The sequence below is a fragment of the Anguilla rostrata genome, chromosome 17, assembly GCF_018555375.3.
Source record: "Anguilla rostrata isolate EN2019 chromosome 17, ASM1855537v3, whole genome shotgun sequence".
Taxonomy (NCBI): Eukaryota; Metazoa; Chordata; class Actinopteri; order Anguilliformes; family Anguillidae; genus Anguilla; species Anguilla rostrata.
Window position 1 is genome coordinate 27,261,059 of NC_057949.1, and position 25,374 is coordinate 27,286,432.

At 46.5% G+C, this 25,374-nt stretch overlaps 1 protein-coding gene across 1 annotated transcript; it reads left to right on the top strand.

Annotated features, from left to right (window-relative positions):
• The first annotated feature begins 9,912 nt into the window (after positions 1 to 9,912).
• LOC135243772 (cilia- and flagella-associated protein 52-like) lies at positions 9,913 to 23,421 on the top strand. The gene is made up of 14 exons (XM_064315797.1): positions 9,913 to 10,346; positions 10,740 to 10,939; positions 11,303 to 11,439; positions 12,000 to 12,128; positions 12,370 to 12,469; positions 13,216 to 13,332; positions 13,740 to 13,840; positions 14,890 to 15,060; positions 15,868 to 16,016; positions 16,456 to 16,601; positions 18,865 to 19,016; positions 20,062 to 20,164; positions 21,862 to 21,973; positions 23,094 to 23,421. The coding sequence occupies exons 1-14, from the start codon at positions 10,286 to 10,288 to the stop codon at positions 23,291 to 23,293; spliced, it is 1,878 nt and encodes a 625-aa protein (XP_064171867.1). The 5' UTR covers positions 9,913 to 10,285; the 3' UTR covers positions 23,294 to 23,421.
• The last annotated feature ends 1,953 nt before the right edge of the window (positions 23,422 to 25,374 follow it).

The following is a 25,374-nucleotide window of genomic DNA, read 5'->3' on the forward strand; positions in this document are numbered from 1 at the left end:
TAAGATTTTAGTTTTTTTTGCTTTGGCTGCTAAATCCACAGGGAAAGCAGGGGGGGGATAGCTGGGGGTAGAGGTATATATTGGGTTATTCCAGATTAAAATGCTTTATAATGTTGTGCAAATGCACGTACACTGGAGCCTATGCACAGGCCTGAGCGTGTGCTTAGAGTAGCCTGCTGCTAGAGAGATTGTTCAACATTTCCACATTTCCACTGGAGGAGATATGTTGATGTGAGCCAACGTTTCGGAAACCTTTCCCTTCTGAAGTGAAGACATATCAGGCAGATGTGTTGGAGACGTTTATTTAAGCACAGTTGAAAAACGGTGGTTTGAATAATGTTGCTGAACGAAATGTACCATTCCCAGCTGTTGGGGAAGGGGGGGGGGGGGGGGGGTTGACATGTCTGTCCTGTCCTGACCTCTGTGTGACCTTTGACCCTCAGTGAGGCTCTGCTACCAAGAAAGCATTGTTCCAGACCTCCAGGGACCTCCATGTCTGCTCTCTATCCAGCGAGAGCACGCAGAAAACACATCTGAAACACGTTCTGTCAGTCGCTGCTTCGCTTAGCTCCCCGGTCCAGCAGCAAAGCTGCGCAGGGGGATGTACCTGTACCTGTGTGGCTGGCACAGGTAGACCTGAAGCACCCAACTGCCGGTCCTGTGGCTGACTCCTTGGTAAATGGACTGATTATAAGCGTTATCCAAAGCGCTTACAATGATGCCTCTCATTCGTCAGAGCTAGGTTGGGGTGTATGTCTTGCTCAAGGAACCTTCAGCACAATGCCCAGGCTGGTTGACGCCCTCCGGCTGCCAGACACATGGTCTACCCCTGCCATGTCGCCCCTTCCTCCCTGGGTGCCACCATGTCTAACTGCCACAGTCAGGATTTGATACGTGGGATCAGTGGTTTAGCAGGATGAGCCACTCAGCAGCCCACACAGGGGCACTCCTCAAACCTTTAAGCTGGGATGGGGATGGGGTGGATGGGGGGGACGGGGGGGTTTCATGCCCCTGCCAGGGTAAGAGTGGGTCTGCCAGCCCCTGGGGAAACCCGAAACGCCCGGGGGCGAACCGCCACTGCAGCTTGTCTGCCAACGGCTATAAGCTAATTTAGCTAATTCTGTGCGGGATGAGCCAGCTGGCCACCGGGGCCTTTACCACCACAGAACAGAATGTGAAGCAGCGGAGTTCTGTGAGCGCTGCTGCGCTTCGGTCCAAAATAACCAGGGGAGGGGGTGCCGGGGGGCACAGGGGGGGTTCTCGATGTGGGGGCCCACGGCTGGAACGGATCTCAGTCGGAGAATAATGTGCACAGTGTGGAAAGATATTAACTCTGATCAGAGAGTACACCACAACAGGCAGACATAATTGCCCAAAAAGTGCTTCAAAAAGAAGCTAGCGTCATTTCGTTTTTCAGTCCATAGTTTCCAGTACTAATATGTTTCCCTCCATTTTTCGATTTGAGTTGAGAGGCGCAGAATGAGAGAGAGAGAGGGGCAGAATGAGAGAGAGAGAGAGAGGGGCAGAATGAGAGAGGGAGGGGGGTAGAATGAGAGAGGGGGCAGAAGGAGAAAGCCCAGTGAATTAGTCACATCCCTGGGGTTAGTTACCACTGTCACTCGAATCCAGCACTGCAGTCCAAGGCACGGTGTGATTACTGATTCACTCCCAGAATGCACCAGGAACCAACAGCCCACTCTGCAGCATCATTTTATATGGCTGGCTCGATGGATGGATGGATGGATGGATGAATGGATGGACAGACAGACAGACAGACTAATCTTTGTTAATTAAATTACAACATGTAGTATCCATATTATTTGATTTGCAGTGTTCCCATTTTATGATTTGTTCTTTAAAATTGATGTGTGGTAACCAATTGGGATGCATTAGTGTGCTCCTAAATGTTTCAACTTCAAGGATAAAATGCTAGTGTAGGGCCGTCCCAAGTGAAAATCATCCTAAATTCACTCATTTAGGCACTTATCTGGCCGTAGGCCAAATCCCATACAGCCTTCTGAGCTGCTGCTCCTCTTATCAGGTCCATATGTTCACGTCTCCATGGAGACAGCTGCATTCTGCCCAGTGACACCCAGCAGACTGTGACAGATAGACGACAACAAACAAAACGAGAAAAGAAAGAGGGGGATGAAAGAAAGAGGAGCGTCTATTCACGAAGGAGAGGAGGAGACAGAGGCGTGATGGATGGAGCCACCTGCGCCATTCTCCACCCCCACCTCTCCTCCCGTGCCCTCTGACCCCGCCCACTGTGGCCGAGACCCAGGCCCATTCATCACTGGGCCATCAGGAGGGGAGCGCGAGAATCCCAAATCCCACTCCCCTCCCCACCCAGAAAAAAAACGTATCTGCCTGCCTGGGTCTCCTCTACAGACTGCAGAACCTCCAGACCTTCTCCCTGCCCCTCGGTCTGCGTGGGACACCACAGCACCATGGTCCGAGCCATCAGAATCCCACCCCCATCACTGTCCGGCCCCCTCTAACCAACTAACCAACCCCCCCCCCCCCCCCCGAAACATCACTGCCCCAGCCCGCCCCAAACACACTACAGAACCCTTAGACCATCACCCAGCCCCACAGTCAGGTCTGGACACCACAGTGCCGTGGGCTGGACCATCAGAATCCCACCCACATCACTGTCCGGCCCCCCTCTACAGAACCCCCTGACCCCTCCACCCCCCTTCCCCCCCACATACCCAACCAGGCCTGGGACACATGTGGGATGGGGGGCGGGGGTGGTGGTGGTGCAGAGAGTGTGTGATTGATGGTGCCCCCGTCTCCCCGTCTCCACCGGCAGGAGTGCAGGTCTTTCTCCCACCCTTTTATTTGTCATTCCATCACGGGGCTCCGTCGCCAAGGGACGCGGTTCTTTCTTTCCAGGTCAGGGTCCGATCATCATTAACACACTGTCCCTGGCTCGGAGTCTTGCTTTACGAGGAGAGCACACAGTTTGCCCTCATTTCACATTTAAAAAAGAAGATTTATTCAGATGGTGGAAAGCAGACAGGGCAACATGTAGAGCTGGGATCACAGCGTAGAATAGTGCCACGGTGGGGAAATCGAACCTCCAACCACGCGCAGGGGTTCAGAACAGGATTACTTTATCGCCAATTAACGCAAGGTAACTGGACAAAATGTTTTGTCTGCATATCACACCTCAATACTCACATGAACACTGTCCCCTTTCATTTACACTCCCCCTGCATACATGCGCTGTTTGTACGCAGTGGAATCCTGAGGCCTCAGTCTCCAGTGCAGTGCTATTCGCCCTCCACACCTGCAGGGGGCATCGCAGGGAGGCACAGAGAGGGAAGTAACCTGGTGGAGACAAAGACTCCCCAGGTGCTAAGAGCAAAGGAATGCAGCATGTTTGAACGTCCTTGCTTAATTTCACTAAATGCCTTAAATGCTGAACACATGAACACGCTGACGTCAACCAACATTACAGGTGCAGAATGCAACCCCAGGTATCCGACATGCTTTAGGTAAGTCTCTTTGGCCAAAAGCATTTGCTAAATGCCTAAATCCTATATTTTAAAAATTGACTCTTTCGTCTAGAGATGTCTAGAGTGTAGAAAGCTGAAATTTGATTGTATAAGATGCTTGAAACTGCCGTAGCGAGTTTCTCAGCAGCTTGACAATGGTTATATGGGAGGTGTGTGTATTTTAGGAACGTCCTCTGCAGCTCCTCTTCCTATGCCCTGGACAGGCAAATGAGCGAGAGTTTGCGTTTTTCCACACAACCTTGAAATCTCTTTGCTGAGCAGCCAAGAGGCATTGTGAAGCCGTAACACAGAAAGAGGAGGAGGAGGTGGAGGAGGAGATGAGGGGAGCTGATAGGGCACCTCCTGCTCTTTGACTCCTGCCAGATTTTTCTCCTGTAACCTCTGGAGGCCTGGGAGGCCTTCAGGACCTTGGACAGCAGCGATCTCTCACACGGGCGTGCACGGCTGAGGTTAATTATTAATCAGCCTCAGTGTTTATCCTGGCCTATAGTAGGCCTCTTTATAAAGGCTTGTGCTTAGAGGGACACTTATATGGACAGATGATGCCACTCTATTTTTTACCATGTTTTTTTGAGCTGTTATGATTTCATTTGTTTCATTTGTCTGGCTTCTCATCACCAGAAAAGGTCTATAATAACTGCATGGTTGCTACCTGGCATAGTTTTTAGCTGTTGCTATGGCACAGATGGTCACTATATGTAAGTCAGACTTATGGGCCCTTGACTGGCTGCTCGCTATAGTCACAGGTTCAAGACTTGGCCTTATTTACGTCAATACTCAAATATGACTGTGAGTTCAGTCTGTGCATCTGTAGTTGTGTGGCTCTTTTGCATCCACCTGCCTAGGTCACAGACAGCCATACATGTCAGGACAATTATGATAGACAAATATGTCTTGTGGTGGGTGTACATGCTTGTGTGGGTGCCTGCCTGAGTGTGTGTGTGTTACAGGAGTAGCATCCACTGAGACCTTTTCAGCTTGGTTCCTAACAATGAAAGTAACAAATAGCACGTTGATGACCTATTCCAGTACACCACATGTTTGGTAATTTACTATACGGCTTCTTAAGTTTGAGCGATGCATTTTTTTTAAAAGATGCGTTCACATGCGATACGTTTTTTTTTTGTTTTTTTTTTAAACCGCTACTTCTGGGTAGCGATTAAATTACAAGGAGAGCCGCTATGCTAGGACCATGCTAGAAAAGCGTGGGTAGATCGTGTATATAGTGAAAGAGGGGTCTGTTCTGCTGCGCTAGGAGTGGGGTTTTATACCATTCTTATGCTAATTCAGGAAAGCTGCACCCCCCGAACTTCAGCGTGATCCGCTAAAAAGGCTGAAGGTCTTCTCTGAACTACGTTACCACACGCTGAACTGTAAACACAGACACCGCGCCATCTACTGGTGAGAGGAGGGACAGCGCCTCTGAAACGGCACTGCAGGACTGTGTGCTGGCTGTGGGGGGAATGCTGACTGGATGAAGGAGCAAAAGGCCTCATGAACTGACATTCCAAACAGAGGTCACCTGACATCAGAGGCAGGGAACCAATGGCGCTGTAATGCAGGATATAAATATAATTTCTGTTCAATTCAAACATTTGGTTACGTACCTGGATGAATGCTAGGGCTCAGGTAAAGCTGACTGCCGGGCTCACATTCTCAAAGTCTTCTTTCTGTAGGGCCTTTCTTCATTACCTGCATGGGCCTCAGAGTCTTCTGGAACTTTCCATTGTCCATCTGAGCTCAGCCGGCATACAGACTCATAAAAGAACTGACACACTGCACAATGCAGAGCTTCACCGTCCTTCCAGGGACAACGGCGGCAGGATAGTCTAGCTCATGGATACTCAGATCTGGACCTCGATATCAAATCCGGCCCTGGTTTTCTTTTCCCCCCCAGGAAATTAATTGAACAATTTGTGTGGACTAAATTCACACCTGACTCCCAGGGAAAGGGAGAGTGGAAAACCAGCAGTTCTTGGACATTGAGGGCCGTGATTTGAGTAGCAGGGGTCTAGCTTGTGGTTTCACCAACAATCCCAGCCAACAAAGATCCATGCTGCACACTGCCAACAATGTGAAGTGGTGATTTGCATTCCAGAAAAATTTGTATCCAGGGTTTTTTCCCCCTGTTGCATTTTGGACTGCGTGGAAGCAGAGGGGGTAAGTGCCAGAAAAAAGTGTCAGTCTCAGTGGATGCATATCCTGCTCCATACAATGCAGGTCAGCTCACAGCACATCTACACGTTTTACAAACCATCTCAAAGAAACTGAGCTTCCAACAGGATTTGCCCCGCAGGCATACTCTTTAGAAAGGATGCTGGATTTTGTCTGGATTTAGAAATAGTGAGTTGCTTCCGTCAGCTGACTAAAATGAAAATTTCTGATCGACCTTTTCTTCCAAACGGACTAAAGGCAAAGGTCTGTTGTTGCTTTTCTGAGAGAAAATTGTCTATGAATTTGACAATTATGTGTTATTTTGAAATATGTTGCATTGTACACGTTGTACAGTGTTAAATGTTGTAACTATGTGCGTCTGCTGACCTGGCCGGGTCTCCCAGTGCAAAAGAGATCTCCATCTCAGCGGGACCTCCTGGTTAAATAAAGGCTAATGCATAAATATATAAATAAATAAAAAAATAAAGACAAGTGAAGCCTACACGCCAAATTCGGATCCTAATAGGAGGTAATCAAGTGCTTCCTGAAGTTAGTTTTGGGCAGGTTGTCCCAGATTAGCACTAATCGGGGTCGTTCACTTCCCCCGAACGCAGGACCTCTTCTCTCTCTCTCTCTCTCTCTCTCTCTTTCTCTCTCTCTCTTACGGGACAGGAGGTAGCCGGAGCAATTTGAGGCAATTTGAAGCGCTGTCTCTCTCTCCACGCGGGGGCAGCTGCTATTAATCTCCTGGCGGGCCCACGACAAAGAGGTTGGCGGACGGTGCTAATCTTTCTGACATGTTTGGTAACTATCTTAGCTTCTCCGCTTCCTCCCCCCCCCCCTCAGCCTGTGATCTGGCGGAGTTGGCGGTGTGAAGATTAAAGTTTATCCAATTAACCACCCACTGCGCCTGTGCGGGTTAATCAAGCGAAGCCGCGTAGACCGTCACTCCGCTGCCCCGCTGCAGACAGACAGACAGGCCCGGGACTGCCAGGCCCAGATTCAGGCAATTACAACTGCTGGCATTATGGTCAGAAATAAAAGGGAGTTTTTTTTTGGGGGGGAGGGACAGGCCTGAAATAGCGAGCGGGGGAGGGAGGCGGGGGTGGGGGGGGCTGGTTCTCTTCTGCGCCTCAAAATGCAGTCACCACATTCATTTTTCTCCGCCACAGGCTAATCTTCCCAAAATGTTTTGTTTCAGGAATAAGTCTTGAACAACAGACTTTTTTTCCCTTCTTCCAAGGGAAAGAGAAAGAAATATCTTAGATTAGCCAAGCAAGGATAACACCCCACCCACCCCTACCCCCCCTCAGTTCAGACAAAGACCGCACACTGAGGTTTTCTCCCAACATTTTAAGTCAGTGGGTGACTTAAACTGTAAAGTTGCATGACTAAGAACGGTACTAACAAATGAAATGCCATTAATTCCAGCAGGAGTAAGCTTAGTCTGGGATCTATTAAAGAAGAAAGCTTTACCAGTTTTTTTTTTTTACCACCAAGTGGATTAATTCAAACAAGAAATGCACTGAAATGTAAGAAATAACATTAAAAAGGCGTAATAGAATTATTCAACACAAACACATTGTATTGACTTTATTTGGATAAATTATGGTTTTATCCTAGAATTTACCATATTTTCTTTTCATTCATTGCCTTAAGTACAGCAGTCTTTTCTCTCACACTTCTCTTTATTAAAACAAAGTATGATTTTAAAAAATGCAATACAATACAAAAGAATATGTCTACCTATACCTCATGCATATATTGCTAAAAATGCATTGCTACTATTGTCATTTCATAGCATGTTCTATGCTGCATGGATATGAAGCATTAGTGTATGAGATTATGCCTGGTAAATTTGAATCAGTGCAGTACATTCTTTCTATAAAAATATGCCCTTACCTATATTCATATATTTTGTGTTCTCATGCATTTTTATTTTACATTTTATATTCTCATACGTATTCATTTTGGTAGCGCCTCTTTTTCTAATTTCCTGGCCCACGGTGAGTGCCCGTTTAGAAGAATGTGATCCTGCAGGATGGAGGGGCACAGACCTTCCCTCTGCCCAAATCAATATGCCGAGGGGGAGGGGGGATGGGGGGCGACCCCCGCTCCACTCCTCCTCTCCCCAAATCCGCCTCACCTGGGACGTCCCAGGTCAGCCGCAATACAAAATAATGACCGCGCGTTTCCTAAGCTACCGTACAGAGCTGTCAGTTAGATTGAGGCTAACGCGCGCACGGGACATCGCAGACGGCCCGGAGCTCTGCATTTCCCCTCGCCCCGGGGACGTGAACCCGGTGAAGGGTGTTGGGCTGCGACCTCAAGTTCACAGATTTTTTTCGCCCCCATGCCCCCTCCCCCCCCCCCCCCCTCCCCCCAACCCCCCCACCGTCTTCCTCGAGTTTTCGGGAGAAGTGCCGAGACTGTGATCAGTGGTGCAGGACGTTCGACAAATTCTGCCTGTCAAGAAAGAACAAAAATAAACAGAGGAGAAGAAAGGGAGCTCGCTGCTCCAGAGGGTGTGAGGACTTCCGACCACACAGCGGGACGAGCGGGGTCATCTCATGGGTTGTCGGTGTGTCTCCATAGAGGCTTGCTGCAGAGACGTGATGCCAAGAGACAACTCTCCACAACCAGGAGGTTCTGGTTCCCTCCTCCTGCAAACTTCTTTATCTTTTTTTTCTTATGGACAAAGTACCATGCTGCTGCACATGCATCAGGGATTTAAAGCCAAAACACTTTCCTTACTTCCCTTGTCTTCAAATGAAAATAGGTTCCGCATTGGAAAACCAACCTGCGCCCACCACCACAACTGTATTTTTATTTGCTTAATTTTTTTATTCTATTTTTTCCCCCTTTTGGGGCTAACACAAATTATTTCGAAAAATGAGAGCAGACTCTTTTAAACATCTAAAATAGCCTAGAGTTCTAAATTGTTGGCTCTTTATTGATAGTTTTTCAGTGTTAACATTAGTGTACAACCACAGTTTAAGCTTTTTGTCTACTTCATCCTCGGCTCAGCATCTTGTGAAGAGGGCATATGTTATTTCTCTTACAGACACAAACTACAATCTGCTCTGCACCTAGAATCCACAGCTGAAACCTTTGCTTCTGCTTAAGTACGTCTTCTGTCACATCTTCTGATGGATTCTGGAACATGTGGTCACAGTGGGGTCAACTTGAAGGCAAGAGGCTTTGCTCTTCATTGTGTTATTTGCTCAATCGCAGCCTTAATTTTGATGGGCATTTGGATCACCGGTTGTTCCAGGTGTAAACCTTCTGCAGTGCCTGTACATCACAGCCCGCGGAAATCTGGATCTTCAGCACCAGGAGTTGGCACCGCTTTTCCGTGCATGCAATGAATTAAACACGAAGCAGAAAAAAGCAAACATTTTCAGAGTGCAGCCAAATTCCCATCAGTTACTAAACACTGCCCCCTGCAGGATTTACTAGATACTGGCGCAGAGACAGTAATGATTTACCATACCCTTCTAGTTTCACTGAATTATAGTTGCAACAAACAATTATAATACAGACTTTATAAAGTCTTTATAAAACACATCTAATAAAACAAAGTAGGCAATTGTTCAATTTGAAATTTTATGGGTCTAACTCTCATTAGTGCAACTGTATGTTTGTATATAAGCTAACTACAAACATATCTTGTAAGATAAGCAAGTTTATGTCCTATTGAAAATCTAAGTGACAATTCTAACAAAAATATTTCCCACACAAAAGGGAAGAGTGACATTACCTACATTACTGAAAAAGAACAAATCTTGTGTGTGTTAAACAGATGCAATGCTTCTGCCTGTGAACATCCTAGTCGAGGGGTCATTAAAAGCTGAATAAGCCCCTTTCAGCTGTTTTCTGATGGATTATTGTGTCTGTAAAAATGACACAACTTCCGTTTGTTTGCCAGACATAGTTCAGACAGCTGTTTTCTCTAACAAAGAGTAATGAATGCCCACCCACAGCTGGGTGGCCTCAGTCGGATGTGACTCGAATTATGAGTCACACTGAATGACTGGTAACCCTGACATGACCACTGACCCTTCAAGAGTTGCAGAGGTTATGTGCACTGCACATTACTATAGAGCAGTTTGATTATAGTATGGAAAAATTCTGAATAGTTCTTTCTTTCACAGACATTTCAAAATCATGCAGCTACCACTTATGGGTTTCCGCCATCTTGAATTGACTGCCATTTTGGATTTTTTTCAGTAATTTTCCACTTTTCTTAATTTTGCCACAGGAATACACGGTATGGTCAGTTATTTTGGCATATCGATAGAGGTGGCGATTGGCCACATAGTGGCGCTACAGGAGTCAATTGGAAATGACCGGTTATGTTCTGAGAACTAGCTAAATACGGCTAGCTGCCTCTTCTGTGATAGCTGTTGTTGCGCGTGGTTTTCTAGAGACGAAAAGCGTTTCGTTGCTAGGAAACCTTTACAGATTTTGGATTTTCTTCCAAAGAATTTAGATAGCATACCGGCAGCTAACGTTAGTGTAGCTATACACCATTCTTCGATGAAATAAAAAAAATAATTAAAAAAATTCTAAAGCTAAGAAAATCGAAGCTTACTTGATAACCAACAATGTCTGAAGAATCAGACGACATTCCTCTACTTGAACTTGACGCCGTCATTGGGTTTAACGGTACGGTTAATATGCTAGTTAGACTAACAGTTTTTGATCCGTCTTATTAGCTAAAGTCAGCTAGTTGGCCTCCTAGACATTTTTAACTGTTTTCAGTTAACATTTAAAACACTTGTCTAGCCAGCTAGATGCCGAGAAATAATGATGTAGCTATTCATCATTACAGGTTATACTGCCAACATGAACCAATGTAACGTAGCTAGCTAGTTGGGCTACTGAAAGACTGAAAGTTTCTGACCTGTGGGAACATTATCTCAGGTCCCTTCCACTGACCATCTTACTACACTGATGCAGAACGTGTACCTACTACAGGCCCCTTTGAATCCCTTTATCACCATGAAGTTAATAATGATACTTAAACTAACTAAACAGTAGACATTTTCTGCTTTGAAGGGCGGGTGGTTTCCGGCCTGATACTCCACCCTGAGGAAACGCACCTTATTTACCCGCTCGGCTGCACTGTCATACAGAGGAACATCCAGAACAACACGCAGGAATTTCTGGCTGAACACACTAACAATGTCAGCTGCGTGGCCATCTCCAAGAGTGGCCGTTACATTGCTTCTGGTCAGGAGACCTACATCGGCTTCAAGGTAACTATCCACAGGTCAATTAAGTCCATTCACTTATACACACAATGCACAAATCTGTTTTCTGCATCTTATAGTAAACAGGAGCTATCTTTATTATGGAACATGGAAACTGAAGGTCATATCGGAAATGTTAAAATATGAGTGATGAAAGAATGTTCCAAATCAATTACTACTTTTGTTTAGATAATAATATAAAACACCACACTTGTATCTTAATCATTTGCTCTGTGTGACTAAATATCCAAACAAATGAACTGAAACATGCATGCTGGGGATATACCTTTATATCATGGAGATAAAAATGTAATACTTAATATTAAAACATTTCTTGTGTTTTCATAATCTCCCTCTTTGTTACTTTAGGCAGACATCATTATTTGGGATAACACCAAAAAGGACATCCATGCCAAACTGACCCTCCACAAAGCCAAGGTGGAGGACCTGGCCTTCTCCCCTAACGAAAAATATTTGGCAAGCCTTGGGGGTCAAGATGATGGCAGGTAGCTCACTTTTTGAGAACTATGGGACGTGTAAACCTTGTGTATCGCAGACCTAGGCTATTAAATCCGTAAAGGATATTAACAAAGTCAGCTACAAGAGATTCGTTCTGGTTGACTTCTTGTAGTAGAACAAGGGGGGACATAAATGGAAATGAGCAAAATTTAAAGTCTGTACAGACATTAGGAAGAATTCATAATTTTCATGCAGAGTGGTTAATGTGTAGAATAGCATGCCGGTTCATGTAATCGAGGCAGAAACTCGGGATTTTCGAGACCAGGCTTGACATGGTGTTAGATACTATCTAGTCTGTAGGTAGTCAGAGCACTAGGTACAATTTCGAAAAAATGACAAACATTGTTGGGCTGAATGGCCTGCTCTCGTCATTATGTTATGTTCTGTTATGTTATGGTGCCATTGATACTATAGGCTAACCAGTTGACATACCTCCTTACGATTATTCATGAACTGTAGTAGAAAATCTCCAGAACCAGAACCTTCTGGAGTCAAGGAAGTGGGAAAAGTGGTGCTGTCACTGAACGATGGCCATGTGTTCTTTCAGCATCGTTGTGTGGAACCTCGAGAGAGGTGATGCTCTGTGCGGAAGTCCAGCCGCAGTGCATTGTGGGGTTCAGTGCCTGAGAGTACGGTTTTCAAACCTGAGCGACAACATCTTACTGTCTGCAGGGAAGTGAGTCCATTCATATTATTACACTATTTATATTTTTATAAATGGTACAGAGTGTGACCGCATTTACTCTGTTAGTGTTGAGTTAACACTGGACATTTTTCTGTGTATCGTCTGTATTGTTTTGTAGATTCTCATCCTTCTCTTGGTCTTGGTTGATAGCTGCTGTATAAATGGAATCCATGATCATCATTAGTAGTGTTGTTGTTAGTTATGATTGACAGTAGTGATGCATTTCCTGCAGCGGGACCATCCGTGTCTGGGAGATTGATTCTTCCACCAGGAAGATGCGGGCCACGGAGTGCCAGATTGGTCAGCTGAGGAGAGTTGTGAAGTGCATTGAGGTCAGAGGAACTTCGTGGCAACCCAGGCATCTTCACAACATTTTCAGAGAATTAACTGACTGAACATTCAATGGAAAACTCAAAGGGAGACCAACCTGTGATATGCAACAAGCATAATTTGACACATAGAATGGAATACAACATAATGTAATGTAACATAATGTAACGTAACATAACATAACAGGGAGTTAGCAAGAGTACACCACTGAAAAAACAAACAGGACAGAGCTAATTTTGTGCAGTTGGGAGTGTTTGCTGTATCTTGTCTTTTGATTGATACTGCACTAATAGACTCAATATGTTATGTGCCGTATATACGTCAGTGTTAAGTTTTTTCCTTGAGCATGTTTTGTTTATCCTTGCTGGATTTTTGAGCATTTGGCAATTTCTATGTGGTTTTTTAAAGCCCTTTAAAGGAGAAAAAGTATCAGAAAGGAGTTCCAGATAGAGATGGGTTTTCACAGTATAGAAAATTCCATGCTTAGGAGTCACACCCCCAGCTGCACAGGAGAATTTGTACGCGTTGAGAATTGACTGCACTGTGAACTGCGCCACATGGTCTCGCCCCTGGCTTTCTGAAAGTTTAAATGTTTTTAAAAGCTTACAGTGGACATTGTTGGTATATAGTACGCAACGTTTTTGAATTGTGCTAATTGACGGCTCGCGGGGAGAGTGCGATTCGCAAGGCGCACGGCTGAAGTACAGTTCTGCCCGTTGCATCTTCCCTGGGTTTCCCTGGGTTACAGGTCGCTGCAGACGACGGCTTCTTCTACTGCGGCACCAGCAGCGGAGACATCCTGAAGCTCAATCTGAGGACCAAGCTCCTCAACGTCTACGGACCCCTGAAGGAGAAATTCAGCCAGGTGGGCTAAAACGTGGAAGATCCTGAAGTGGCCATCACACTGCGATTGCTAATAAAACAGAACCGTATCTGTCTGAGTCACATTATCCACACCGGGTCACAGAGCAGCCTATTGGGACCCTCAGAAGGACAGTGAGAGTGGGGAACCCCCAAAGCATTCTCGGCTGTGAATCAACTAAATAAATGATATAGCCAAAGCATTTAAACATTCTACATTTATTGAACTAGAAGAAAAAAAAAGATGCTTCTAAGAGGAGAATGCCACGATTTAGTCAGTTCAGAAATCACCAGAAATGTCTGTTTTTGTGAAGAAAAAACTGCCACCTGTGTTAGTTATTAAGCCAAATGATAGGACTGTTGCTGACTGAAGCCTGGCTCAAATGTGATGGCATGTTTTCTGTTGAGCAGGGAATCAATGCCCTGAAGCTGCTGAAGTCGGGGGAGATGCTGGTGGGCTCGGGGGACGGAGTGGTGTCCGTTTGCAAAGAGGCCAACTTCAGCGCCTTCCTGTGAGCTCGCTCATTAACGCATTAGCTGTGCTCAGCAGACACACACTGCGTCACAACCCTGTGCTCAACAGGCCCCATCAGAGCAGACACACACTGTGTCACACCCCTGTGCCCAGCAGGCCCCATCAGAGCAGACACACACTGCGTCACACCCCTGTGCTCAGCAGACCCCATCAGAGCAGACACACACTGCGTCACACCCCTGTGCTCAGCAGGCCCCATCAGAGCAGACACACACTGCGTCACACCCCTGTGCTCAGCAGGCCCCATCAGAGCAGACGCACACTGCGTCACACCCCTGTGCTCAGCAGACCCCATCAGAGCAGACACACACTGCGTCACACCCCTGTGCTCAGCAGACCCCTTCAGAGCAGACACACACTGCGTCACACCCCTGTGCTCAGCAGACACACACTGCGTCACACCCCTGTGCTCAGCAGGCCCCATCAGAGCAGACACACACTGCGTCACAACCCTGTGCTCAGCAGACACACACTGCGTCACACCCCTGTGCTCAGCAGACCCCATCAGAGCAGACACACACTGCGCCACACCCCTGTGCCAGCTGGGCCTGCTCCCCAGCTGTCTCGCATTGCAGCTGGATTCTCATCACACAAATATTTATGTACTTCCTCCTATCTATAAGTTGTTTTCTATTATTATTTGCCCTTACACATAGGGGTGGGTGATATTTCCTAAAAAGCAGAATGTTTGGTTACCCTTAGGATGACAATGATGTACATGTATATCTAAATATTTTTGTTGAATTGCTTTAAATTATGTGTATGTGCATAATTGCCTTAAACGATGCATAATTTAAGCCTTAAATAAAATCTTTATTGTCTGTTATATCACGCCAGCCGTGTGGAGCACAGAGAAATGTCACAAACAGGAATGTTGACACCAGCGTTTCAGACGCCTTCAGCATAGTTAAAGACAAGGTCCTAAAACAGTATGATGCATGAAACAGAACTGGTGTTTTAAGTGCACACAACACGTCCCCCAGCCCTGCGTAGGTACCGTGCCCCCTAACCCCGCCTCCTCGGCAGGACGGTCCAGCTGGAGGGGGGCGTCACCTCCGTCGCCCTGCCCGATAAGGGGCACCAGCTGTACGTGGGGACGGACGCCTGCAACATCTACAGCGTGCGGGACGAGGACTTTAAGGAGGAGCTCTTCAGCAGCAGCCACAGCCACCCTGTCAATGCTGTGGCCTTTCCCTTGTGAGTAACATTACAGCTTACCTTACACACACCCTACACACACACTACACACACACTACACACACCTTACACACACCTTACACACACACTACACACACACTACACACACCCTACACACACACACTACACACACCTTACACACACCCTACACACACCCTACACACACCTTACACACACCCTACACACACACTACACACACCTTACACACACCCTACACACACACTACACACACCTTACACACACCCTACACACACCTTACACACACACTACACACACCTTAGACACACCCTACACACACACTACACACACCCTACACACACACTACACACACCTTACACGCACCCTATACACACCCCACACCTGGAGCAGAGCTTCACAAACCCTAAAATGTCTATGGTGTATCAGTGACTGAATTGTAGGGTTTTTCTACTGAGAACCAGGCCTTTTCATCAGTTCAAAGAAGTCAGTAATGGATGACTCATGGTAGCTACTACCGCTACAGGGTTTACGAAGCATCACTCTGCCATCACCATTATACTGATGATTTTAACCACCATGCAATTGCTAGGTGCTACCACTAGGTGGGGGTATAACATTAAGTATCCATGGCTTTACTGCACTGTCACATTGCAGACACTGAATTGTGCAATAGAATTCCATTTCAAGTAAATGGACTTAAGGTGTGTGTTGAATTGCATCCAGGGAGCAGACTGCTTAGGAAGATGTTACACTGAGTGATACCAGTGGCAGCAAGAGGGTGACTGTGGGACCTCTCCCTTCCTCTCACTCTCTCTCTCTCTCTCTCAGTGGCACCTCTGAGCTGTTTGCCACCTGCTCAAAGAACGATATTCGGGTGTGGCACACAGGCTCGTCCCGGGAGCTGCTGCGCATCGCGGTCCCGAACGTCACCTGCAACGTGGTCGACTTCACCATGGACGGCCGGTGCATCATCAGCGGCGAGTTCCTCCCCCACCCCATCCCCCCCACCCCCCCACGGAGGCCTGTTCTCGCCATACGTACCGCGCATTGATGCGTGCCCTGTTCACGCGGTTTTTTTAAAGTTGCCATCACTTTAAATTCGCTTTAAATGTAAGGTGTTGCTCTTTTTCCTCACAGTCATGCTTTGGAAGGTTCATTTTGGTGATCGCTGTAAGCCAATCTCCTTTTGTCAAGAAACAAAACAGAAACTGCTAAATTTAATCCTGAGTCAAAGTTATGGACCCGTGGTGATTTAAATTTGTGCCATAATCTCCCTAATATTGATAATCCGCATCAATCACAATACAGATATGCACTTGGGAAGACTTTCCTAGTTGTTTGTCATTCACCTTTACCATTTGATGTCACTCACGTTGGCGCTTACGCGTGTCCCTCTGCTGCACCAACGCTCTCCAGCTTGGAGTGACGGGCAGATCCGGGGCTTCACTCCGGAGACGGGGAAGCTGATGTTCATCGTCGATAACGCCCACTGCCGAGGAGCCACCGCCATGGCCTGCTGCAAGGACTGCAGAACCATCGTCAGCGGCGGCGGGGAGGGGCAGGTAAACCCACTTTAACCCCATTTGTGAGGTCACAAATAAGCAATTGGAATGTTCTTAACTGACCATTCCAGTGCTGATGTAGCAATCACTACTGGTGACAGAAAGCAGTTCTAGAACACTGACTTCAAAGGGTTAATAACAACAGCATAGATAATATACATTAACCAGATGGTTAGTTCCCTGTTAATAACATAGGAAGTTCTGCCATCATTGGAGTGGACCTCAACAGAAAAGGAATACACTGACAATAGATTTAAGAAAGAAATATATAGTGCGATATATATACACTTCACAATGTATAGGAAAATATATTGTGTAACAATTTTGCTGTGAGGTATATATTCATCAGTTCATTTGTTTTCAAGCCTATCTACGTGCAAACATATTTTTACGTTTTCATGGGGTGGAAACATTCCATCATAATGTCTTTTTCATTTTCACACTGGGTGTGGCCCGAATGATGCCGTTGGTGGCGATGGATGTTTATGTCTTAGAGAGTGTGGCGCCTCATGAATATTCATATAGAGGCTGTTCCCTAAGCACTGGCTGCCAGCCGATTGGGTGTTACTGACCCGAGGCTCGCCTGCACCTTCTATCCCACAGTGTGCTATAACAGACAAAACCTGCTGACTAATGCCCGTGTATTTGTCCTGGCTGTAATTCCTGCGCATTCTTCAGTCCCGATTTTCAGTGTAGTGTAGTGTAACGGGTAAGGAGCTGGTCTTGTAACCTGAGGGTCACAGGTTTGATTCCGGGTAGCACACTGCTGTTGTACTCCTGAGCAAGGTACTTCAACTGCATTGCTTCAGAATATATCCAGCTGTACAAATGGATGCAATGTAAATGCTATGTAAAACAGTTGTTTAAGTCGCTCTGTATGAGAGCGTCTACTAAATTCCTGTAATGTAATGCACTGGGAATTTAACTCCAGCGGTCGATGGCCACCTCCCTGCTGGTTTCGCCCGTTCTGTGAGATTTAGAGAACTCGTCTGCTTTGGCTGCAGTTGCGAGCCGCTGCTGTAATTTCTCATCATGGGCGAAGTCGACTGTTTTATTCACTTCAATACTGTGTGTGACACATTAGCAATATAACACAGCAGCGTGCGGCAGCCATAGAAAGCCCATCTGTACAGGTTAACGGATGATATTAGCCTCAAGATCAATAGCGCTGCTATTTGCCAACTTTTTATAGCTGGATATATTGCTAGTGACATTACATTTTGATTAAATTGGCTGATTACTGTTTACAGGTTTGTTTTTTTTTTAAACTCTCATTGCTTCTCGTGTGTCTGCCATTAATGGCAATTGATTTTTGGGTTCAAAAGAACGAACCAAAGAAAGAACCTACCAAAAGAAACAGGAGTCAGCACTGATATAGATGTGGGATAAATGTAAAGCAATAAAGTTTAGTATGAAACGGGAAATGAAGTTATGGTCATTTGTTTCATTCAAATAAGCATTTAAATGCATTTTGTGACAATGTGTGAGACGAATTTAGTTAATAGCAGGGCAAGACGAGATTAGATAGACTCTCGGTTAGCAGGAGGTGAGAGGGTGTGGTCTTTGCACGCACCAACCCTAACAAAGTACACCTCATTCAACAGCTAGAGATCTACCATCCTGTAGGTTATAACTCCAACCCTAACAAAGCACACCTCATTCAACAGCTAGAGATCTACCATCCTGTAGGATATAACTCCAACCCTAACAAAGCACACCTCATTCAACAGCTAGAGATCTTGTTGAGCTGCTAATTAGTAGAATCAGGTGTGCCATATTAGGGTTGAAGTGAAAACATACAGGACGATAGACCTCCAGGTACATGGTCGGTCAGCCCTTGGTTTATGTGCTAAAGTAAAATCCTGTTTATGTCCCAAGTGTGATCACATGTGACCTAGTTCTGGTTCTTGTTCTTGTTCTGGTTCTGGTTCTGGTTCTGGTTCCGGTTCCGGTTCCGGTTCTTGTTCTTGTTCTGGTTCTGGTTCTGGTTCCGGTTCTGGCTCTGGTTCTGGCTCTGGTTCATGTTCTGGTTCTGGTTCATGTTCTGGTTCTGGTTCCGGTTCTGGCTCTGGTTCATGTTCTGGTTCTGGTTCTGGTTCTGGTTCCGGTTCTGGCTCTGGTTCATGTTCTGGTTCTGGTTCCGGTTCTGGCTCTGGCTCTGGTTCATGTTCTGGTTCTGGTTCTGGTTCTGGTTCCGGTTCTGGTTCCGGTTCTGGCTCTGGTTCATGTTCTGGTTCCGGTTCCGGGCCGCGCTCTCATCCAGGTGAGGGTGTGGGACGTGCAGCCGGGCTCGTACCGGATGATTGAGAACATGAAGGAGCACAAGGGCGCCGTCACCCGCATCGCGCTCAAGAGCGACGACAAGGAGTGCGTCTCCGCCAGCACGGACGGAGCCTGCATCGTCTGGGACCTGGTGTAAGAAGGGCCCGCCCGTCTTTTCACTTATTATTATTAATTACTAATACTTTACTAATACTTTAAAATAAATACTTCACTAATACTTTACTAATACATCAAAATATCCACTTTTACTAGTACTTTACAAAAACTTTTAAATATACACTTTACTAACACTACTAATATTTTAAAATATCTACTTTACTAATGCTTTACTAATACTTTAAAATATCTACTAGTAATATCTAATAAGCTATTATACTATTTGTTTTATTATTATTATTATTATTATTATTATTATTATTGTTATAGCATTCTAATAATAATGTATTATTAATATTATTGTCTCCTTAAGATGGTCACTTGTAGGCATTTTTTAATCAGTTTAAGGTGGAGAGTGATTGTGACTGAAAGAGGTCAAATAAAGTCCCCATCCAGGGTCACAAGGCCAAACTGAATTGAACTGAAATGTTTGTGAATGTAACGGGTCTGTGGTGGCAGGAAGTGAAAGGGTGAGTTTGGGATGTGCAGACAGGGAAGGAGTTAGAACAATAATGAAAGGGTGAGTTTGGGATGTGCAGGCAGGGGAGGAGTTAGAACAATAATGAAAGGGTGAGTTTGGGGTGTGCAGGTGGGGGAGGAGTTAGAACAATAATGAAAGGGTGAGTTTGGGGTGTGCAGGTGGGAGAGGAGTTAGAACAATAATGAAAGGGTGAGTTTGGGGTGTGCAGGTGGGGGAGGAGTTAGAATAATAATGAAAGGGTGAGTTTGGGGTGTGCAGGTGGGAGAGGAGTTCGAACAATAATGAAAGGGTGAGTTTGGGATGTGCAGGTGGGGCAGGAGTTAGAACAATAATGAAAGGGTGAGTTTGGGATGTGCAGGTGGGAGAGGAGTTAGAACAATAATGAAAGGGTGAGTTTGGGATGTGCAGGTGGGAGAGGAGTTAGAACAATAATGAAAGGGTGAGTTTGGGATGTGCAGGTGGGGCAGAGTTAGAACAATAATGACGGTAATGAGTGCATTTACATTCCCCGCGTTCAGTCTTCCCCTCCTCTGTCGGCAGGAGCTACGTGAGGAAGCAGATTGTGTTGGCCAACACCATGTTCAGAAGCGTGTGTTACCACCCCGACGGGTACCAAATCATAACGACCGGCTCGGACAGGAAGGTAGGACTCCACAGCTCTGATGCCCCGGGTGTTGCTGGGTAATGTAGTCACCACCTTTGATTACTACTGCACTCTGTAACACTATGTGAGTTTATTCTCAGATGTGACTACAAATCAATTTGACTGCAGTCAGCTTTGCCCTTCATCATGAGTAATAAATTTAAGTTTGATTATTTTTTTATTAACGGCAGGAGATTTCCCCCTAGGTTCAGAGACCAGTAAAGTACTTTGTAAGGAATGAGGAAGGTAACAGACTGTCGTAAATCAAAGTTAGGCATTACAGACAGATTGAATAGATTTGATTTTAATTTAGTTCAATTTAGTCAACTCCCATTCCTCAGAAGGTCAGTAACATTGATTGGTGCCTTAATTTATCTGTCGTCTTCAACATCCATAAGACTAAATCAGAAATGAGACCGAGTTGTATTGAAGACTGTAGAGGATCACCAGTGCTGCAGATTTAAAAAAAAAAAAAAAAAAAAAAACTTTTTGTGATTAATTAATCCTACACATTTATAAAAAAAACTTAATGTTAGGATAAATTACCGAAACAGGGGCTTATTTCATGATGTAGACAGTAATGTGCAGTACCAAGATGCAATAATATCACCCTTATTCCAAACCTTAAACCTACATTGGAAGAGTGCTCTGTGAGGTCAGCGCTGGTAAATGAGGGCTTCTGGGTAACGGCCTGTGAACAGAACTCTGCGTATATTGTAACTTCCACTTTAGAGCCGAACGGCTTCGGCCTTTCAACGGGAGCAGCGTTTAAAAGCTGCTCGCGAGCAGACAGCGCAGTCCGTCACATTTACCGAGCGTTATTCAGTGCTCTCACAACGCCGTTTCTCTTTATTCTGAATAACGATCTGCGTCCTTTTAAAAATAATCCCTCTACCGCCACGGAAGGGCTGCCTGTGAACGCGATTTTGTTCCACATCGCTGTCCCGCGCACACGAGCGTGGAGAAAACAAGAGCCACGCTGTTCTTTCAAACATCGCGTCTGCGATTAAAGTATAATTAAAAAAAAAAACTATTATAGTGGAGAAAGTGGTAACTATGTGCTATAAATAACTTCAAGCGGCAGCTGCCGTTTTTAGCCGTGGCTGGAAGGGAGGCATCTGACAGCCCTGGAGGTGATTCTCTCTCCTGCAGCCATGCGAAGCTTTTTTAACCGCCGCACGTTACTGTTTGACGGACGGCGGCGGCAGTGGCGGCCTCGGCTTGCATACGGAGGACTCATTAGGGGAAACTCTGCGGTTTTCGAAACCTGCAGAAACGAGCCGCATCCTGTATTCATAATCCCACAGCGCTCGTTACATCCGCGTAACGACGGGATAATGGCGCGTTCTGTGAGAGAACTCCGCAAAATATCAATTCCGACATTAGCGACAGTTAACACAGAGTGCATTTGCTCTACCAAAGCAGTAAAGGCTATGGGTGCCTTGCCTTGAAGTGTCCTATAAATAACTTATGATTGTAAAACAAGTGGCAATGATAATAAAACAACTTTCCGATACTAATAATACTAACTGTAAGCGAGGGCAATACGTTATTTTGGAATTTGTGAACATTTTGTCGATAAATTAATTTTGACTTGTAACTGAAAGTGAGCTATAGAGTTTTATATTGTGCGGCTGTCTGTTCTGTAGCGGTAATCATTAGCGGTAATGACTAGCGAGCGCTGCTTCTCTGCGTAGATTGCCTACTGGGAGGTGCTTGACGGCACCGCCGTGAGGGACCTGGAGGGGTCGCTGACGGGATCCATCAACGCCATGGACATCACGCAGGACGGAGACTACTTCATCACAGGTACAGGCTACACCTCACACCTCACCCACAGCAGACCCAGCGTTCCCGGCCGAAGGGGATAAAGTGTAAACCCACAGTTTTCGAGCAATCAGACATAAAAAAGAAATAAAAAACTAAATCAGGTGGTGTAGTGCATGGCTGCTGTAGTGCATGGCTGCTGTATTGCATGACTGGTGTATTGCATGGCTAGTGTAGTGCATGGCTGCTGTATTGCATGACTGGTGTATTGCATGGCTGGTGTAGTGCATGGCTGCTGTAGTGCATGGTTGGTGTAGTGCATGGTTGGTGTAGTGCATGGCTGGTGTATTGCATGGCTGCTGTAGTGCCTGGCTGGTGTATTGCATGGCTGCTGTAGTGCATGGTTGGTGTAGTACATGGCTGCTGTAGTGCATGGTTGGTGTAGTACATGGCTGCTGTAGTGCATGGTTGGTGTAGTGCATGGCTGGTGTAGTGCATGGCTGGTGTAGTACATGGCTGGTGTAGTGCATGGCTGGTGTAGTACATGGCTGCTGTAGTGCATGGTTGGTGTAGTGCATGGCTGGTGTAGTACATGGCTGCTGTAGTGCATGGTTGGTGTAGTGCATGGCTGGTGTAGTGCATGGCTGGTGTAGTGCATTGCTGCTGTAGTGCATGGCTGGTGTAGTGCATGGCTGGTGTAGTGCATGGCTGGTGTAGTGCATGGCTGCTGTAGTGCATGGCTGCTGTAGTGCATGGCTGGTGTAGTGCATGGCTGGTGTAGTGCATGGCTGGTGTAGTGCATGGCTGGTGTAGTGCATGGCTGCTGTAGTGCCTGGCTGGTGTAGTGCATGGCTGGTGTAGTGCATGGCTGCTGTATTGCATGACTGCTGTAGTGCCTGGCTGGTGTAGTGCATGGCTGGTGTAGTGCATGGCTGGTGTAGTACATGGCTGGTGTATTGCATGGCTGGTGTAGTGCATTGCTGGTGTAGTGCATGGCTGGTGTAGTGCATGGTTGGACGCTGTGGCCCGCAGGACCTGGAGTTGAGCAGCGGTGATCCTAGGCCGTGGTCTATATGTGTAGTTCTTCAGTGTGCGGTGAGAAGGCCTGTGGGAGGCGGAGCTTTAGGGAGGGCTGACGGGCCCGGGGGGCGTGTCTCCGCAGGCGGAGACGACAAGCTGCTGAAGGTGTGGATGTACACCAACGGCGAGGTGACGCACGTGGGCGTCGGCCACAGCGGCAGCATCACCACCGCCAGGATCTGCTCTGCCGGCAGGTGCGTGGTGAGCACCAGCCAAGACGGGGCCGTGCTCCGCTGGCGCTTCCCCCACCCGCCCCGCCCCGCCCTCACACCCAGTGACTGACAGTCCCGGGCTCCGCCCCCCCTCCAGTGCCGACGCGAGGCTGCGCTTCCTCGAGCCGACGCGCTGAAATGACTCTTGTTTTTGCCCTTATAGCTCGTTTGCATTATTAAAAACTGATAAGAATGTTGGATTCCCGTTCATTTTTCACTTCTGCATTAAAACCTTGCTGTGTTACTGTCTCAAAAGATTCATTGTTACTTTCTGATCCCCCCCACCCCCCCGCTGGTGTTTTACATTCATGCTTCTGGTTCAGCAGGAGCTCCAGGACACTTAAGTGCCAATCTGGCAACTCTTAAGTGCTTATTCAAATCCTAAATTAAAAAGATAGCGAGCAGTGGGCTGTTGGGTTCCTGTGCACGCACAACCCCCCCACCCCCTCCCCCCCCCCCCCCCCTCCCCGTGGTCCAGTATCCAGTGTGTAATTGGCTGTAGTGTTGCTCTGGGAGGGAGGGCTTCAGTCTACCATTTATTATCAGACCGCCATTCAGTACACATCCGGCTGTATAAAAACGATACCATGTGGGGGAAAAAAGCAAGAGCTGCATACGCTGTTCTGGATAAGAGGGTTTGCTAAAAGCCTGTAATGTAAGGTGAGTTGCGGTTAAAAATGAATAACACAAAACAATATGGCAGACATAATACAGACACATGTAAACATTTTCTTATCTGTGATGTTCACATTACTCTTCAGACGGGAGGGGTTTTGTGCATATTTTGCGTGCCGCATTTTGAGGGTAAACGGTTGTCTTACCCACCCTGGATTACCCAACCAACAGCAAGCGTGAGGCTGTGCACTTGGGGGCACGGAGGGGTCGAACACGCCAGGCTTGGCAGGTATATTGACTGTGCGGACAGCTGAGATGTACAGCACATGGACGTTAATGCCTCAGCAAACAAGGGGAAGACCCGGCTCGATATGTGACCGATGTTGGTCTGCGTAGGGTGCTGCTCCGATCCGCATTGGACTTCGCGTCCGGTCATTCCATCCGTGAGGCGAATCGTTTGATTTGACGTTTGTTTTCAAACAGCCGAAAAATTAATTTTCATATTTCTTTTCAAAAACGGGGACGGGGCTGGCAAAGGGGAAAAAAAGAGAACTCCGTTACCGATAAAAGCGCTAAGCGAATGAATTAACCCGAGTTATTGAGGAATCGACTCTGCTTTCGAAACCCGCAGAGGCCTGCTGTAGCTCTGTCAGACCTCTTTGTCAGCTAATGTATCGTTTGAGGGTCCCCAGAGACCACTGTGTCCCCCAGATGAATGCATTCCATATTCAGCAGCAGAGAAACGGATTCAATAATTAATTGCGCTGACAGACAAATTGTTCCAATGCAAATCTGCTCCGGGTAAGTGGCATACATACAGTAGCTTGCAATTCAGCGCTGAAGTGTTTTTTCCTGCTACGGTGAATGCTAAGTAGCGTTGGTATTCATGTGAATATCCCATACAAATGTCCTGGATTAGCTGCTGGGAAGTGCTGCTCTGTGTCTTGCGTGTGTGAGTTTGCGGTTAAGCGCGTGTGTGTGTGTGTGTGTATGTCACATGTCACGTGCGAGCTCAGGCGTGTGTGAGAGCGCGCACGTGTGTGTCTGTGCATGTGCACGCATGTGTGTGTTTTATTTCAATGGGGGTGTTATGGCCCTTTGCCCTCACTGGGGGGCGCTAGTCATGAGAGGGATGAAACACATGAGAGGGAGTGTATTTATGTGTTGGGGAACTTGGGGCGGAATTCTCCTTGTTCAACATATGCATGAGTGCAGTTTATTTAAGCCCAGTCTATCCAAGTACGGTACTAAACACTGTACTTCCATGCCACACGGGAACCTTTTTTATAAAGGCTTTGGTCTTTTTTACTGTATGTGCACACACATCATGTGAGGCTGTTAGCGTCTGTGTAAACACAGATTTCTTTGTTGCTGGTCCTCAAACTGACATCCGGCTGTCTTAATTCCTCATTTACAGTCGTAATGGAGTGTGAAATTGACTTGAATTAAAACAGCCCCTTTACAAGAATGACTGCGGTCGTACTTCACCGGTCGTTTGGGAACCTATTTCACATCAAATTATTCAGGAGCGCCGCT